We start from the raw sequence: 15513 nt of genomic DNA, 5'->3' as shown, positions 1-15513 counted from the left end.
TGTCATTCTCAATTAAGCAGATAAAAGGCCTGGAGTTGATTTGAGGTGTGGTGCTTGCATTTGGAAGGTTTTGCTGTGAAGGAAACATGCGGTCAAAGGCGCTCTCCATGCAGGTGAAACAAGCCATCCTTAAGCTGCAAAAACAGAAAAAACCCATCCTAGAAATTGCTACAACATTAGGAGTGGCAAAATCTACAGTTTGGTACATCCTGAGAAAGAAAGAAAGCACTGGTGAACTCACCCACGGAAGACAAAAGTGGTGGATAATCTCCATGGTGAAGAGAAACCCCTTCACAACAGCCAACCAAGTGAACAACACTCTCCAGGAGGTAGGCATATCAATATCCAAATTATCATAAAGAGAAGACTGCATAAAAGTAAAATACAGAGGGTTCACTGCATGGTGCAAGCCACTCATAAGCATCAAGAATAAAAAGGCTAGACTGGACTTTGCTAAAAAACATCTAAAAAAGCCTGAAAAGTTCTGGAAGAACATTCTTTGGACAGATGAAACCAAGATCAACCTCTACCAGAATGATGGAAAGAGAAAAGTATGGCGAAGGCGTGGTACAGCGCATGATCCAAAGCATACCACATCATCTGTAAAACACGACGGAGGCAGTGTGATGGCTTGGGCATGCATGGCTGCCAGTGGCACTGGGTCACTAGTGTTTATTGATGATGTGACACAGGACAGAAGCAGCCGAATGAATTCTGAGGTATTCAGAGCCATACTGTGTGCTCAGATCCATCATCCAAATGCAGCCAAACTGATTGGTTGTCGTTTCATACTACAGATGGACAATGACCCAAAACAAAGCCAAAGCAACCCAGGAGTTTATTAACCCCCAAGGGTGGTTTGCACGTACATGACCGGGTCAATTTTCACAATTCTGACCACTGTCCCTTTATGAGGTAATAACTCTGGAACGCTTCCATGGATCCTGGTGATTCTGTTTTCTCGTGACATATTGTACTTCATGCTAGTGGTAAAATTGCATTCATATAACTTGCTTTTATTTGTGAAAAAAACAGAAATTTGGCGAAAATTTCGCAATTTTCCAACTTTGAATTTTTATGCCCTTAAATCACAGAGATACGGCACACAAAAAAAACTTAATAAATAAAATTTCCCACATGTTTACTTTACATCAGCACAATTTTGGAACCCAAATTTTTTTTTCTTAGGATGTTATAAGGGTTAAAAGTTGACCAGCGATTTCTCATTTTTGCAACACCATTTTATTTTTACGGACCACATCACATTTGAAGCCACTTTGAGGGGTCTATATGATAGAAAATACCCAAAAGTGACACCATTCTAAAAACTGCACCCCTTAAGGTGCTCAAAACCACATTCAAAAAGTTTATTAACCCTTTAGGTGCGTCACAGGAATTTTTTGAATATTTAAAAAAAAAAAAAAAATGAACATTTAACTTTTTTTCCCCCCAAAAAAAATACTTCAGGTTCAATTTTTTTTATTTTACCAAGGGTAACAGGAGAAGTTGGACTGCAAAAGTTATTGTGCAGTTTGCCCTGAGTGCGCTGATACCTGGTATGTGAGGGGAACCACTATTTCGGCGCATGGCAGAGCTCAGAAGGGAAGGAGCGCTGTTTGACTTTTTCAATGCAAAATTGGCTAGAATTCAGATCGGACGCCATGTCACGTTTGGAGAGCCCCTGATGTACCTAAACAGTGGAAACCCCCCACAAGTGACCCCATTTTGGAAACTAGACACCCCAAGGAACTTATCTAGATATGTGTTGAGAACTTTGAACCAACAAGGGCTTCACAGAAGTTTACAGCCGTACAATTAAAAAAAATCATTTTTTCCACAAAAATGATCTTTTCACCCTCAATTCTTATTTTTCCAAGGGTAACAGGACCCTAAAAGTTATTGTGCAATTTGTCCCGAGTACGCTGATACCCCAGATGTGGGGGTAAACCACTATTTGAGCGCATGTGGCAGAGCTCGGAAGGGAAGCAGCGCCATTTGACGTTTTTGGCTGGAATTGAGATCGGACACCATGTCGCGTTTGGAAAGCCCCTGATGTACCAAAACAGTGAAAACCACACACAAATTACACCATTTTGGAAACTAGATCCCCCAAGGAACTTATCTAGATGTGTGGTGAGCACTTTGAACCCCCCCCCAGTGCTTCACAGAAGTTTATAACGACCGGACGTGAAAATAAAAAAAAAAAAGAAAATCGTATTTTTTCCACAAACCTGATCTTTTAGTCACCAAATTTTTTATTTTCCCAAGGGTACCAGGAGAAATTGGACCCCAAAAGTTGTTGTCCAATTTGTCCTGAGTACGCTGATACCCAATATGTGGGAGAAAACTACTGTATGGGCACACGTCGGGGCTCGGAAGGGAAGTAGTAACGTTTTGGAATGCAGACTTTGATGGAATGGTCTGCGGGTGTCATGTGCGTTTGGAGAGCCTCTGATGTACCTAAACTATTGAAACTCCCCACAAGTGGCCCCATTTGGGAAACTAGACCTCCCACGGAACTTATCTAGATGTGTAGTGAGCACTTTGAACCCCCAAGTGCTTCACAGAAGTTTATAAACGCCCAGGCGTGAAAATAAAATCAATTTTTTTCCACAAAAATGATATTTTTGCCCCCAATTTTTTTTATTTTCCTAAGGGTAAAAGGAGAAATTGGACCCCAAAAGTTGTTTTGCAATTTGTCCCGAGTACGCCGACACCCTATATGTGTGGGTAAAACACTGTTTGGGCGCATGGCAGAGCTTGGAAGGGAAGGAGCACCATTTGACTTTTTCAACACAGAATTGGCTGGAATTGAGATCAGACGCCATGTTGCATTTGGAGAGCACCTGGTGTGCCCATACAGTGGAAACCCCCCAATTATAACTCCAACCCTAACCGCAACACACCCCTAACCCTAATTTCAGCCCTAACCCTAATGGGAAAATGGAAATACATTTTTATTTTATTATTTTTCCCTAACTAAGGGGGTGATAACGGGGGGGTTTGATTGACTATTTATGGCGGTTTTTATATTTGGCAGCTGTCACACGCTAAAAGACGCTTTTTAATTGTAAAAATAGTTTTTGCATCACCACATATTGAGAGCTATAATTTTTCCATATTTTGACCCACTGAGTCATGTGAGGTCTTATTTTTTGCGGGACGAGTTGACGCTTTTATTGGTATCATGTTCGGGCACGTGACATCTTTTGATCGCTTTTTATTCCGATTTTTGGGACGCAGAATGAACAAAAACCAGCATTTCATGAATTTCATTTGGGGGGTGCATTTACACCGTTCCGCGTGCGGTAAAATCGATAAAGCCCTTTTATTCTTCGGGCCAGTACGGTTACAGCGATACCTCATTTAGGTCTTTTTTTTTATGTTTTGGCGCTTTTATGCAATGAAAACAATTTTATATTAAATTATTTTTGCATCGCTTTATTCTGCGAGCTATAACTTATTTTTTCATTGATGACATTGATGTATGGCAGCTCGTTTTTTTGCGGGACAAGATGACGTTTTCAGCGGTACCATGCATATTTATATGCGTCTTTTTGATCGCGCATTATTGCACTTTTTGTTCGACAGTATGATAATAAATCATTATTTTTTGCTTCGTTTTTTATTTTTATTTTTTAAGGGGTTCGCTAAAGGGGTTAACTAATGGGACAGTTTTATAGGGCGGGTCGTTACGGACGCGGCGATACCAAATAGGTGTACTTTTGTTTGTTTTTTTTATTGAAAAAAAAAAAAAATGAATTAGGGAATATTTTTTTTTTTTAATTTAGCGATTTTTCAAAAATTATTTTTACACTTTTTTTTACTTGATTACATTGTCCCAGGTGGGACATCACTGCCCTGTGACAGATCGCTGATCTGTCACATCACAGATCACTGTGACAGATCAGCGATCTGTCACAGGCACTGCACAAGGCTTCCTCCTTTCCTGCGCTTTGCATGCATGAGGAAGCCAGCTCCCTGCAGGCCCCTGAAGGTCCCCATCACGATCTTGGATTCGGAGACCTGCAGGGATGGAGCCCCCCCGCAGCAGCGCTGCACACTGCGCTGCTGTGGGGGGCTCAGGGAAGCACGGAGGGAGCCCCCTCCCTGCCGATGCTTCCCTTTAACCCCCGGTACACCGCGATTGTGTTTGATTGTGGTGTGCAAGGAGTTAACGTGTCGGGGGCGGTCCGTGACCGCCCCTGACACATTGTGCCGGGTTGTCAGCTGTGATAATCAGCTGACACCCGGCCGCGATCAGCGGCGCTCACCACGTGGGCGCCGCTGATCACTGTGATGTACTATCCCGTCCCTGGGAATTAAGTCCCTGGGCACATGGACAGGATAGTATGTCACATGACAGAAAGGGGTTAAAGCAAAGAAGTGGAATATTCTTGAATGGCCAAGTCAGTCACCTGATCTCATCCCAATTGAGAATGCATTTCACTTGTTAAAGACTAAACTTCAGACAGAAAGGCCCACAAACAAACAGCAACTGAAAACCACCGCAGTGAAGGCCTGGTAGAGCATCAAAAAGGAGGAAACACAGCATCTGGTGATGTCCATGTGTTCAAGACTTCAGGCAGTCATTGCCAACAAAAGGTTTTCAACCAAGTACTAGAAATGAACATTTTAGTTACAATTATTTAGTCTGTCCAATTACTTTTGGTCCCTTTAAAACAGGGTGGCACATGTTAAGGAGCTGAAACTCCTAAACCCTTCATCTAGTTTTAATGTGGATACCCTCAAATGAAAGCTGAAAGTCTGAACTTCAACTGCATCTGAATTGTTTTGTTTAAAATTGATTGTGGTAATTAGTCTAGAACCAAAATTAGAAAAATGTTGTCTCTGTCCAAATATATAGGGACCTAACTGTATGAGATTCACTTTTTGTATTGAAGAACTGAAATAAATTAACCTTTTGATTATATTCTAATTTTGTGAGAAGCACCTGTACTTCTAGTCTTAGAATGATTTCAGGGATGTCCCCATTCCAGTGACGTAACCCACAGGAGCCAGTGCCTGGTGTCAGTGCCTGAAGAACACCACATCATCACTTATCATTCCAGTGAATATGCCCCACAGCTGTGACACTAGAATGATAAGCATTGAGCCACTGACTGTCTTTGATCACAGTCAGACAAACCCTAGGTTAACGTTCCTATGGGGAGTATTTGGGGCATTTCAGATTTTGCAGATATTCTGCATCATTACTGCACATATTAGGCAAGTTTGACTACTTGCTTTTTCATCACTTTATTAAAGGGGTTGTCCACTACTAGGACATCCCCTTCTTCATCAAAATTTTTAGCCCCCCGTCAAATAATAAAGCTTATACTACCCTGCCGTGCCGGCGCTGTTCCCGCAGTGTCGGCACTCGTTCTCCCAAGGCTATTGTGTGGTTGTTGTGACATGTGGCATCACTGTCCCCGCCTTCGTATGGATTGAACATAAGAGGAAGTGCGGAATGTACCTGATCTCCGACAGCTCAATTCAACAGGAGGTGGGACAGTGACGCCAGCGCTGACTGGGCACTGGAATCACGTGTCACAAGAGCAAGGGAGCTCCAGGGATAGAGAGTGCAGACACCGTGGGAATGGCGCCAGCACAGGAGGGGAGTATAAGCGTTATTGTTTTATGTGGTCCAAGCGTGGGGAATGAGAAGTTTTTCAAGTGGTGGACACTGTGGTTCTTGTTTCTTTTTAGCATGTCATGTTTTAAATAAAACCGCTTTGTTTCTGATACTTCCTGACATTTCGTCTTGATAAAACTTTGATACGGCGAAGTGCGAATTACACGTGGTTTTATGAAGTTTCCAAAGTGGAACTGCACTAAACATTTGTGTATTATTTTTTACCTGTGGATTATGAATGTCTAATGCAAGTCTATGGGGAAAATCCACACATAAAAACACAGTACACCCACAAGATAAATTGGCATGGTAGGGATTTCAAATACGCACTGTAAGTCAGTTTACGCAGCACAAAAAAAAAAAAAAGTGGGCATGAGATCTCTGTAACCTTATCCACTGGAACTATAAGACACTCTTTTTTGGTGCAGCAAAAATGTGCAACATTAACAGCTCACCGCACTTAAGATGAAGGGTCCACCTAGCAAAAAAAAAAAAAAAAAAAAATTAAATAAAAGTTAAGCATGCTTTAGGCTCTTTCGGTGTAACTGAGCAGTGTCTCCCAAGTACAGCAGATTCTGGTCTTCAGTTGGGACAGCCATTTCCTTTCAGCCATATGAACCTCTGTGTATTTGTCCTGATTCGGTTTCTTCTTACGGTATTGTGCAGATGATTCAAAAGTGGCAGCGCTTTGGACGCAGTGCATGCTCGCTGCTTCCAAAGAGCTGCCATCTATTGAACGCAGGTGAATCCGCATGTGTTCACTGAATAGTGCAGATTCACCGCGTCCAATACATTGCGCAGGTGAAATTTTTCTGGCGGAGGCTCGCATCCCCGCAAGAGAAATTGACATGCTGCGGTCTGGAGAGACGTCCATGTCCGCGGGTAAGTCGCAGGGCGTCTCTGGTCGCACAGTGGGCATGGGATTTCTTGAAATCCGATCCACTATTCTGTAACATCTGGACACTGCGGGTTGGAAACTGCACAAGTACACAGCATCTAACCCGCAGCGTTTACGGATCCTCTGAGCATACCCTTAAAAGTCGGACATGTTTTTACACTTTGAACTTGTTCCCAACAATGAATATTAAAATGATTGACAGAATAAGACACCATAAGGCAAAATATATCTGATACATTAGAAATCTGTGGATCTTCCATGGCTCCAATAGGAGCAATTAGAGCTAAGGATTGTAATTTGGATTAAAGAAGTTGCGAGGAAATATAATTAATTTCTAAGCTTCTTGCAGCCCTGTGTGTCAGCTTGCAAAGTAACTTTGTTACAGACATTTTTTGCAATAAATTATATACTTTTTTAGATCAACACCAATTACTGCTTAAGCTTACATACACCTACCTTTCTTTTTCCACACATATTTGAACAGGGTAGGACTGATTACTTTTATTTCCTGTTCCCAACTGGCCATAAGAGTTGGCTCCCCAAGCGTACATTACACCTTCATCTGTCACTGCCAGAGTGTGTGCATAGCCACACACAACCTGAAAGAGACAACGGATAGCAATACAAAGCAATATGTATAACAATGACTTTGAGACGACGTACACTCTACAGACCATTCCCACTGCCAATGCACCGCTAACCAAACAAGTTAGGGACAAAGTTGTCGAGAAGTACAAGTCAGGGTTTTTAAAAAACATCCCAATCTCTCATGATCCTCGAAGCACCACCAAAGTGATTATCATCAAATGGAAAGAACATGGTACCATAACAAAACCTGCCAAGAGAGGGACACCCACCAAATGCCTCGGCATGGACAAGGATGGCATTAATTAGAGAGGCAGCACAGAGCCCAAAAGTTAACACTGAAGGAGCTGCAGCGTTCCAAAGACTGGAGGATCTGTCTAAACGACCACAATAAGCCATACACTCCATAGAGGTGGGCACAAAAAAAGCCTTTACTTACAAAAAAACTGTAAGGCTCATTTTAAGTTTGCCAAAAGACATGTGGGAAACTGCCCAAATGCATGAAGGAAGGTGATGTGGTCAGATGAGACCAAAATAGAACTTTTGGTCACCAAAGTAAATGCCTTGGCGTCAAACCAACGCAGCTCATCACCCCAAGAACACATATCCCCATGAAACATGGGGGTGGCAGCATCATGCTGTGGGGATGTTTTTTGGCAGCAGAGACAAGGAAAATGGTCCAAGTCAAGGGGAAGACTGATGGTGTTAAATACAGGGATAATCTTGAGCAAAATCTATTTCAGTCTGTCAGAGATTAGAAATTTGAGACTGGGACAAAGTTTCATTTTCCAACAAGACAACAACCCAAAGCACACTGCTAAAGCAACACTCGAGTGGTTTAAGGGAAACATTTTTGTGTGCTCGGTGCAGCGCAAAAAGGGCGCATGCGCCAGCAAAACCACACCAGAGCACGGCCAGCGTACCCAACACTAAATATAGGGTACGCTGGTCGCATGCAGCATCATGCGCCCAGAGAAGGAGCTGACCAGATGAGGCGTGGCCGGAGCTTAGTAGCGGCCCTGCACTGCGCCTCCTAACGCAAGTCTGAAAGTAGCCTAAAATATATGAGGAAGGCGGGTGGGGGTTCATTTAGTCTACATGTCTCTGCCTTCTCTTCCAAATACCAAACTCTTGTAGCAAGTTTTACAGTGACTAATAACATGGGTTATATTACTGATTATGTTGTAGAGACACCAATCCTTTGCAGTAAATCATTGAGTAAACACACCTGTTCCACGCGGACACCTTGAAGAGTAGCTATTCTGCACGGCGTTGGCTGGTTTCCACTGCTTCCCAACCCTAGCTGTCCATTTCCGTTGTAGCCCCACGCATAAACCTTATCAAATAAGAAAGACAAATACAGTATTATGTTTGATTACTGGCAGAGCCTGGAATAAAGCAGCTTGTGCCATCACTGCATTATAATCAGCCTGCAACAAATGCCAGATGCTAAGGAAGCATGGACAGTGCAAGTGCAGACACATTATTCTCGCTAGGGAATTTACAGTTTATTACACTCTGTAAATTTCCCCAAGTTTATTACATTAGTCACAAATCTTCTGTACATACAGTGGGAGAGGAAATTATCAGCATACTTATGACATATGTAAGAGAAACTGAAGAGTCAAGATTATAGGACATAGGGTTAATTCCTATTTTATTTTTATTTTTTTTTTAAATCACAACAGTAATTGTATTTCCAGGAGTCCATCATGACAACAGGAAGTCATTCTTTTCATCCTCTAGCGACAGGAAGCACACTAGAGGTAAGAAGCACCCCCCAGCCTCCACCTCACCCGCAGGTGTTTTACCAATCACCACACCAGGATGGAACTCCATTTTATCTCACACAAATATTAACTTCAGAAAAGTACAAGGAGTTCAAAGGGAGGGAATGTAAGGATGCTGTCATGATGGACTCCAGGAAATGCAATTACCGGTAGGACCAATTGCTATTTTCCCAGGATGTCCCTCATGACAGCACAACAAGGAGAACTACCAAATAAATGGATTCTAGGGTGTGACCACTGCCTGAAGGACTCTTCTTCCATAGGCTAACTGTTGACCCAATGATATGCCCTCAGAATGTGCCTAAACTAGACTAGGTCGCGGCCCTACAGATCTAGCCCACAAAGGCTGCTGCCCTGTCGGGTCAGTAAGGCACATTGCATGTGGGCAACTTCCGTCTAAAGTCAAATGGGGGGTCTTTTCCTTCAGTTTCATATGTCAGGGATATGGTCGAAGTGATCCACCAGGCTAAAGTAATTTTTGAGGCTTTTCTGCCCTTGTTTCTGCCGGAGTACTGAACAAACAGGTTTGAGTTCTGTCTCCAGGGTCCTGTAGCTTCCACATAAAATATCACCAACCTCCTTACATCAACAACAGTGCATGTAATGATCTCTCCATTCTACCCTCCTTTTTGTCAACACCCAATGAATGAGACGATCTCCTGGTTTAGGTTTGCATTGTATACCACTTTTGGAAGAAAGAAAAAAAAAAAAAAAAAAACACAGACAGGTCAAGCCAGAGTACTATCCAATAGTCCAGAATACGCAGGTAAGGGTCTTTCACTGATAAAGCCTGGATCTCTTCCACTCGCTTTGCTGAAGTTACTGCTACTAGGAATGCCATTTTCATGAAAAGTAATCTGATATTGACCTCTCCTGAGGCTCAAAAGGGAGGCTTACACAAAGCACCTAGTACCAGATTTAGGTGCCATGGTGGTAGTTCAAAGAGGGAAGAAAGAAAAAAAAAAAAAAAAAAAAAAGGCACTTTTAGGTTTAATATGCACATTACTGAATCCCTCCCTATTAGAGGGATAGTTGATTTTATAATCTTCATTTTGAATTTTTCCACTGATTTACGGGCTTTAGATTAATAATGGTGCAGAATATTCCTGAAGGTTTCTTTATGGAGAAGAGAGAGGAATAGTGGCCCTGACCCGTTTCCAAAGGAGGTACTGGAATGACTGTGCCAGACTCTGGTAGATCCATGGCATCTCCCAGGAGTCTTTTTAACCCCTTAAGGACTGGAGCATTTCCATTTTTGCGCTTCCATTTTTTTGATCCACTTCTTCCCATGGCCATAATTTTTTATTTTTTCATCAATATGGCCATGTGAGGGCTTGTTTTTTTGCAGGACGAGTTGTACTTTTGAATGGCACCATTAATTTTACCATACCATGTACCGGAAAACAAATTCCAAATGTGGTGAAATTGCAAAAAAAAAAAAAAAAGTGCAATTCCTCAATTGTTTTTTGGATTTTTTTTACCATGTTCACTGAATGCTAAAACTGACCTGCCATTATGATTCTCCAGGCTATTACGAGTTGACAGACACCAAACAGGTTTTTTTTTATTTAAGTGGTGTAAAAAAAATTCCAAAATTTGTTAAACAAAAAAAAAAAAAAAAAAGTTGCCATTTTCCGAGACCTGTAGCGACTCCATTTTTCGGGATCTGGGGCCGTGGGAGGGCTTATTTTTTTGTGCGCTGATCTGATGCTTTTACTGATACCATTTTGATGTGTATACAATCTTTTGATTGCCCGTTATTGCAATGCTGCAGCGACAAAAAAAAAAAAAAAAAAACACACTCAATTCTGGCGTCTTGATTTTTTTTTGCTACATCGTTTACCAATTGGATTGATTCTTTTTATATATTGATAGATCGGGCGATTCTGAAAGCGGCAATACCGAATGTGTATATTTGATTTTTTTATTGTTTTATTTTTAATGGGGCTTAAGGAGGGGTGATTTGTTACATATATATACATACACACTATATATATACATACATATATATATATATATATATATATATATATATATATATATATATATATATATATATATATATATATATATATATATATATATATACACACACATATATATATATATATATATATATATATATATATATACACATACACGCACACACACATTATATATATATATATATATATATATATATATATATATATATATAAAAATTTTAATGTTTTTAAAAACATTTTTTTTTCATTTTATACTTGCTTCAATAGTCACCATGGAAGACTAGAAGCTGCGATCATCCGATCTCTTGTCCTACATAGAGAGCAGGGCTGCCCTCATCGCTATCTGGCTATGGCAACCACAGGGGTCTCCTGCTGATCCCCGGTTGTCATGCCAACCCATCGGTGACCTGCGGTCATGTGACACAGGCGCCGATGGGAGGAGGTAATGACGCTTCCTGCCAGAAACTGTCAGAGATTGACAGAGGCATTTATCTTGTTAATAGCTGTGGGTAGATCGCAATTCTAACTGCAGCTGTTAGGGGCACATGTCACCTGATCAGATCAGCTGTCATGTGCCAGAAAAGGTGCTGGCTCATCGCCGAAGCCCCCATCAAACAGAAGGAGGTGTGACGGACTCTGCCCATCATTGGACGTTAAGGGGTTATGGAGGATGAACATTGAGGTACAGTGAAGCAAAACCTTTGCGGGGGGGGGGGGGGGTGGAGTGCTGGGTAAATTCGGAAATGGCCCGCCAACCCTTCAGGAAAAAACAAAGCCTTCCCTCAACTCCACCTTCCTTTTTTACCGTTTCCCTTGAAATCCTGTCTCTGGGATAGACGGGATCCTTGAAAGGAGTGATGTCTCCTAGGTTTCTCTTTAGGAAAACCATTTTAATTGTCAGAGGCCCTCTACAGTATTTAATCTAATACGGGACCGAACACATCTAATCTTGAAAATGGGATGGAACAGAGCTTATTTTTTAAGGGACTATCCCCTGACCACGTTTTTAACCAGAAGGCCCATCTTGTCTTCACTGAATTAGGCAAGACATTGCTTCTGGCTGCAAATCTCACAGATTCCGACGAAGCGCCCAATAATATAGGCTGGGATTCTAACATAATTCCTCTGCGAGTGTTGGATTTTAATTGGGCTATCAGCTCATAGACCTAGCTAAGGAGATGGTGGCTATGTTGGCTCTAACAATGGCAGCTCCCAGCTCCTTTTTAGCAACCTCTCAGCCTTTCTATCAATAGCATCTCAGAAACACAATGAATCTTCAAAGGGGACTGAGGTTTTCTTTGCCACTCTAGCAATAGGAATGTTCAAAGTTTGGGATCTCTTCCCAAACTTTGACTTCCTCTGAGTCTAAGGGAAGACTAGCTTTAAAATCTCTGGGAATGATGAGCATCTTTTCTGTATCTTCCCATTCTTCCATAATCATGGCCTTTATATACTCGTTGACTGGGAACCTTCGGTTACTCTGGGTCCTCAGTGCCCCGAACATCTCATCCTGAATTGAGTGCGCCACATGAGTATCTTCAATCCTCATTGTACTTCGCACTGCTTGTAACAAATAGTGCTCTTGGATGAAAAATGATACTTCTTTCTCTCCTCTGAGGGCATCTTGGGGGGTATTTTTCTTGCCTTCTAGGTCCTGATCAGAGTAAAACGAACACGCTTCTTTCTCGGACGATTCCTCCATCTCCCATCAAGCCCTTTAGTGACCAGATGTGCTCTGAACCATCTGATGAGACTAGAGACCGCCCTCTGGACGTCTTCTCTGATCATGGAATGCATGTTGGCCATAAATGAGGTCTGTCCCTCTTTAAGGACCTTTGATAAAAAAAAAAAAAAAAAGTTATGTGCAGATTGTATATGTACATGACAATCTGGCATTATATGTCGGGCATCGCTTTGGCTTTCTCTGTGAGAAAGGACCAAATCCTAAAGGGGCTCCTCTGTCAAATTTAAAGAGACAGGAGACCTATACTTTAAAACCCTCTAAATAAAATAAAAGTTTATTAGGGCCAACTTAAACTGCCCAAGGATTGTTAGGACAGAGTCTGAGCAAACTGGATTAACATCCATGGTCAGACTGTGCACACCAACTGCACCTGCCACAACCCTTTTATAGGGTCTTACCTTATCCTTGGTGTTTGGAATGTTCACTGCCCATCATCCCTTGCGTTTCATGCTGAAACGCACACTGCATCATCCAATTTCTAAGTTCCCCTCGAAACTGGAAATGCATTCAACCTTGGAAAGCATGCCGAGTGCGTCACCATATGTGCGCCAAGGGGATGCAGCGTGATGCAGAGAGTCCTCCGCAGAGGGAAGCGGCAGAGACACCTCCTGCTCAACTGGCCTGACTGAGAAACCCTCGCCCAGTGAGGCATCAGCCCAAAGCCTCTTCATAGAGGGAAGGTAAGAGATTGACCACCCCCCCCACCCGATACCCCTGAGCTCCCAGGTAAGTCTTTGCCTCATTGACCACTCCTCTCTTTCCTGTCACAAGCGGGACAGATGAAGAACACGGGTGGTGAGGTGGATGAGTGGGGGTGTTTTAACCTCTCGGGTTTCCTGTCCCTAGAGGATGAGAAGGACTACCTAATGTCATGCTATCATGAGGGATGTCTTGGGAAAATAACACTTTCACACTTTATACAAATCAAAGATTTAAGCTGATTGCCCCACAGTCAACATATCAAAGACAGACACCAATAATAAAAATTATGGCTGCAAGATGTCCCAGCAAAGGTCCTCAGTGATCCTTAGAATAAACGTCCCAAAGTCCTCTGCATGAACGAAGAGTTTTAGAGCACGTGCGTTACAGACTCCATAATGTCTACAACGTCTACAGGCAATTAATGGAGAAAGGTTCATGCATGCGTTCAAAACGCTTTATTCACACAAGAGACTTTGGGACCCAGCGAGATTGTAGGAGTCCCAGCATTTGGACCCTAGGAAAAATAAAATATCACACATTTCTAGCCTATCCTGTGTGATTGAGACAATTCCTTTGACAGAGCTTTACTCAATAAATTGCATATATAAAACACAGTAGCAGACAGAATAAGAAGTATTCAGACCTGCAGAAGAGATCTCAGACAGCCTCTGCAGGGCCACAACTCTTAAGTAAACATGCTGGGCAATAAGATTTTATACAGTATGTTACTATTGGAGAAGAATGACAGCCTCTAGCTCAAAAGCAGCCAAATACTGCCCCTAACAGGCAGAGCGTGACTATGACGACAGCTCTGTGCGCTCTTCCTAGTCCAGTGTTACTCACATTGGCTTGCAATAGAGCTGTATGTACTTTTGTCATTTACTTTATAATAAAATGCTGCACACATCTCCCTGTCCTGCTAATCCCAAATGAGGAGTCTCAAACAAGGCATCACAGGAGCAGGAGGCTGGGGCTGCACTCACTTCCCCGCAGCATTTATTGCCATCCCTGGAACAGGGCAGTATCACGTGGCAGCGCTGTCCTCTGAAGAAGTCATGAATCCATGGTAGTCGGCACTCTGCTTCTGTCTCCGCAGCTTCTTACTGTGAAACAAGACATCATCACTGGAACAGCCGGGCAAGTGTCGTAACCCTGAATGAACGGGTGGGCCCACTTGCCTTCAGGGACATCAGTAAGATATGGGAGCCGTGAGTTAGGGAAGCCAGGTGCCAGTGCAGGCATTGGCCCTCCTCAAATACTCGCCTCTTCCCGTTCCCAAAATACTCGCTTCTGCCCATTTTGCTGTATGGTTCATTATATGGAGCAATATATAGGGCCATTATATGGGGTCCATTATTCTGTATGAAGCATTATATGGGGCCAATTATACTGAATGGAGAAATATATGGGGCCCATAATAGTGTATGGAGCAATATATGAGGCACATAATACTGTGTGGAGGACTATACTGTCTGGTCTAAAATGAAACTGACTGCAGACTTGAATCCCTCCAGTGCATGTACTGTGTGCTGTGAGGATTTGCAGATTTCTGAGCTATTGTAGAATTTACAATAGATATCACTCATGTAATGAAAGAATTGACATTTTTGGCATTGTACTATATCTATACTTCTTATCTGTGCATTATAAATCGTGGTAAGTGTTAAAAGGGGCCCACTGAGACTCTTTTGCCCAGGGCACATAAAAACCTGAAGCCAGCCCTGTTTCTGCTGGTAAGCAATGAGGGATGTACTGCAAGATGGATCTGTAATGAGTGATGCTCTTCAGGATAGGACTGTATATTCGGAACTTAAAGTTATGTACTGTAGGATGGTGCTGTACATAAAGGGGCAGAGAGAGGCGTTTAGCTGTTGTCTTCTGCTGAGCAATCAGTGAAAAACACAGAGGCAGCTATGCTGATATAGATGGAAAAAGATAAAATAGGATTGGACTGGGTACTGTACAGGAACACAGAGTTCAAAGAAGCATAAAATGACTCCTATACTTAAGGCCCCGTCACACATAGCGATCTCACCAGCGAGATCGCTGCGTATGACAGCGATCAGTGACCGGCCCCCCTGCCGGTATCGCTGATCGCTCTGGGAAACCACTGGACTTTTCTTTGGTCGCTGGTCTCCCGCTGGCCAGCACGCATCGCTGCGTGTGACAGGCGG

The 15513-nt window shown here is 42.5% G+C and overlaps 1 protein-coding gene across 3 annotated transcripts in view; it reads right to left on the bottom strand.

Annotated features, from left to right (window-relative positions):
- The window catches only part of RCBTB2 (RCC1 and BTB domain containing protein 2), a 107381-nt gene that overhangs the window by 36573 nt on the left and 55295 nt on the right, over positions 1–15513 (bottom strand). For all 3 annotated transcript variants that reach the window (XM_073580237.1, XM_073580239.1, XM_073580238.1), the window contains 2 exons: positions 8347–8454; positions 6990–7132 (listed from right to left, as the gene is read on the bottom strand). In XM_073580237.1, the coding sequence (XP_073436338.1) occupies positions 6990–7132; positions 8347–8454 (251 nt within the window). The remainder of the gene's footprint in view (positions 1–6989; positions 7133–8346; positions 8455–15513) is intronic.

The sequence above is a fragment of the Dendrobates tinctorius genome, unplaced genomic scaffold (assembly GCF_039654945.1).
Source record: "Dendrobates tinctorius isolate UK_male_01 unplaced genomic scaffold, ASM3965494v1 ptg000064l, whole genome shotgun sequence".
Classification (NCBI taxonomy): domain Eukaryota; kingdom Metazoa; phylum Chordata; class Amphibia; order Anura; family Dendrobatidae; genus Dendrobates; species Dendrobates tinctorius.
This window is presented reverse-complemented; position numbering and strand designations above follow the sequence as displayed.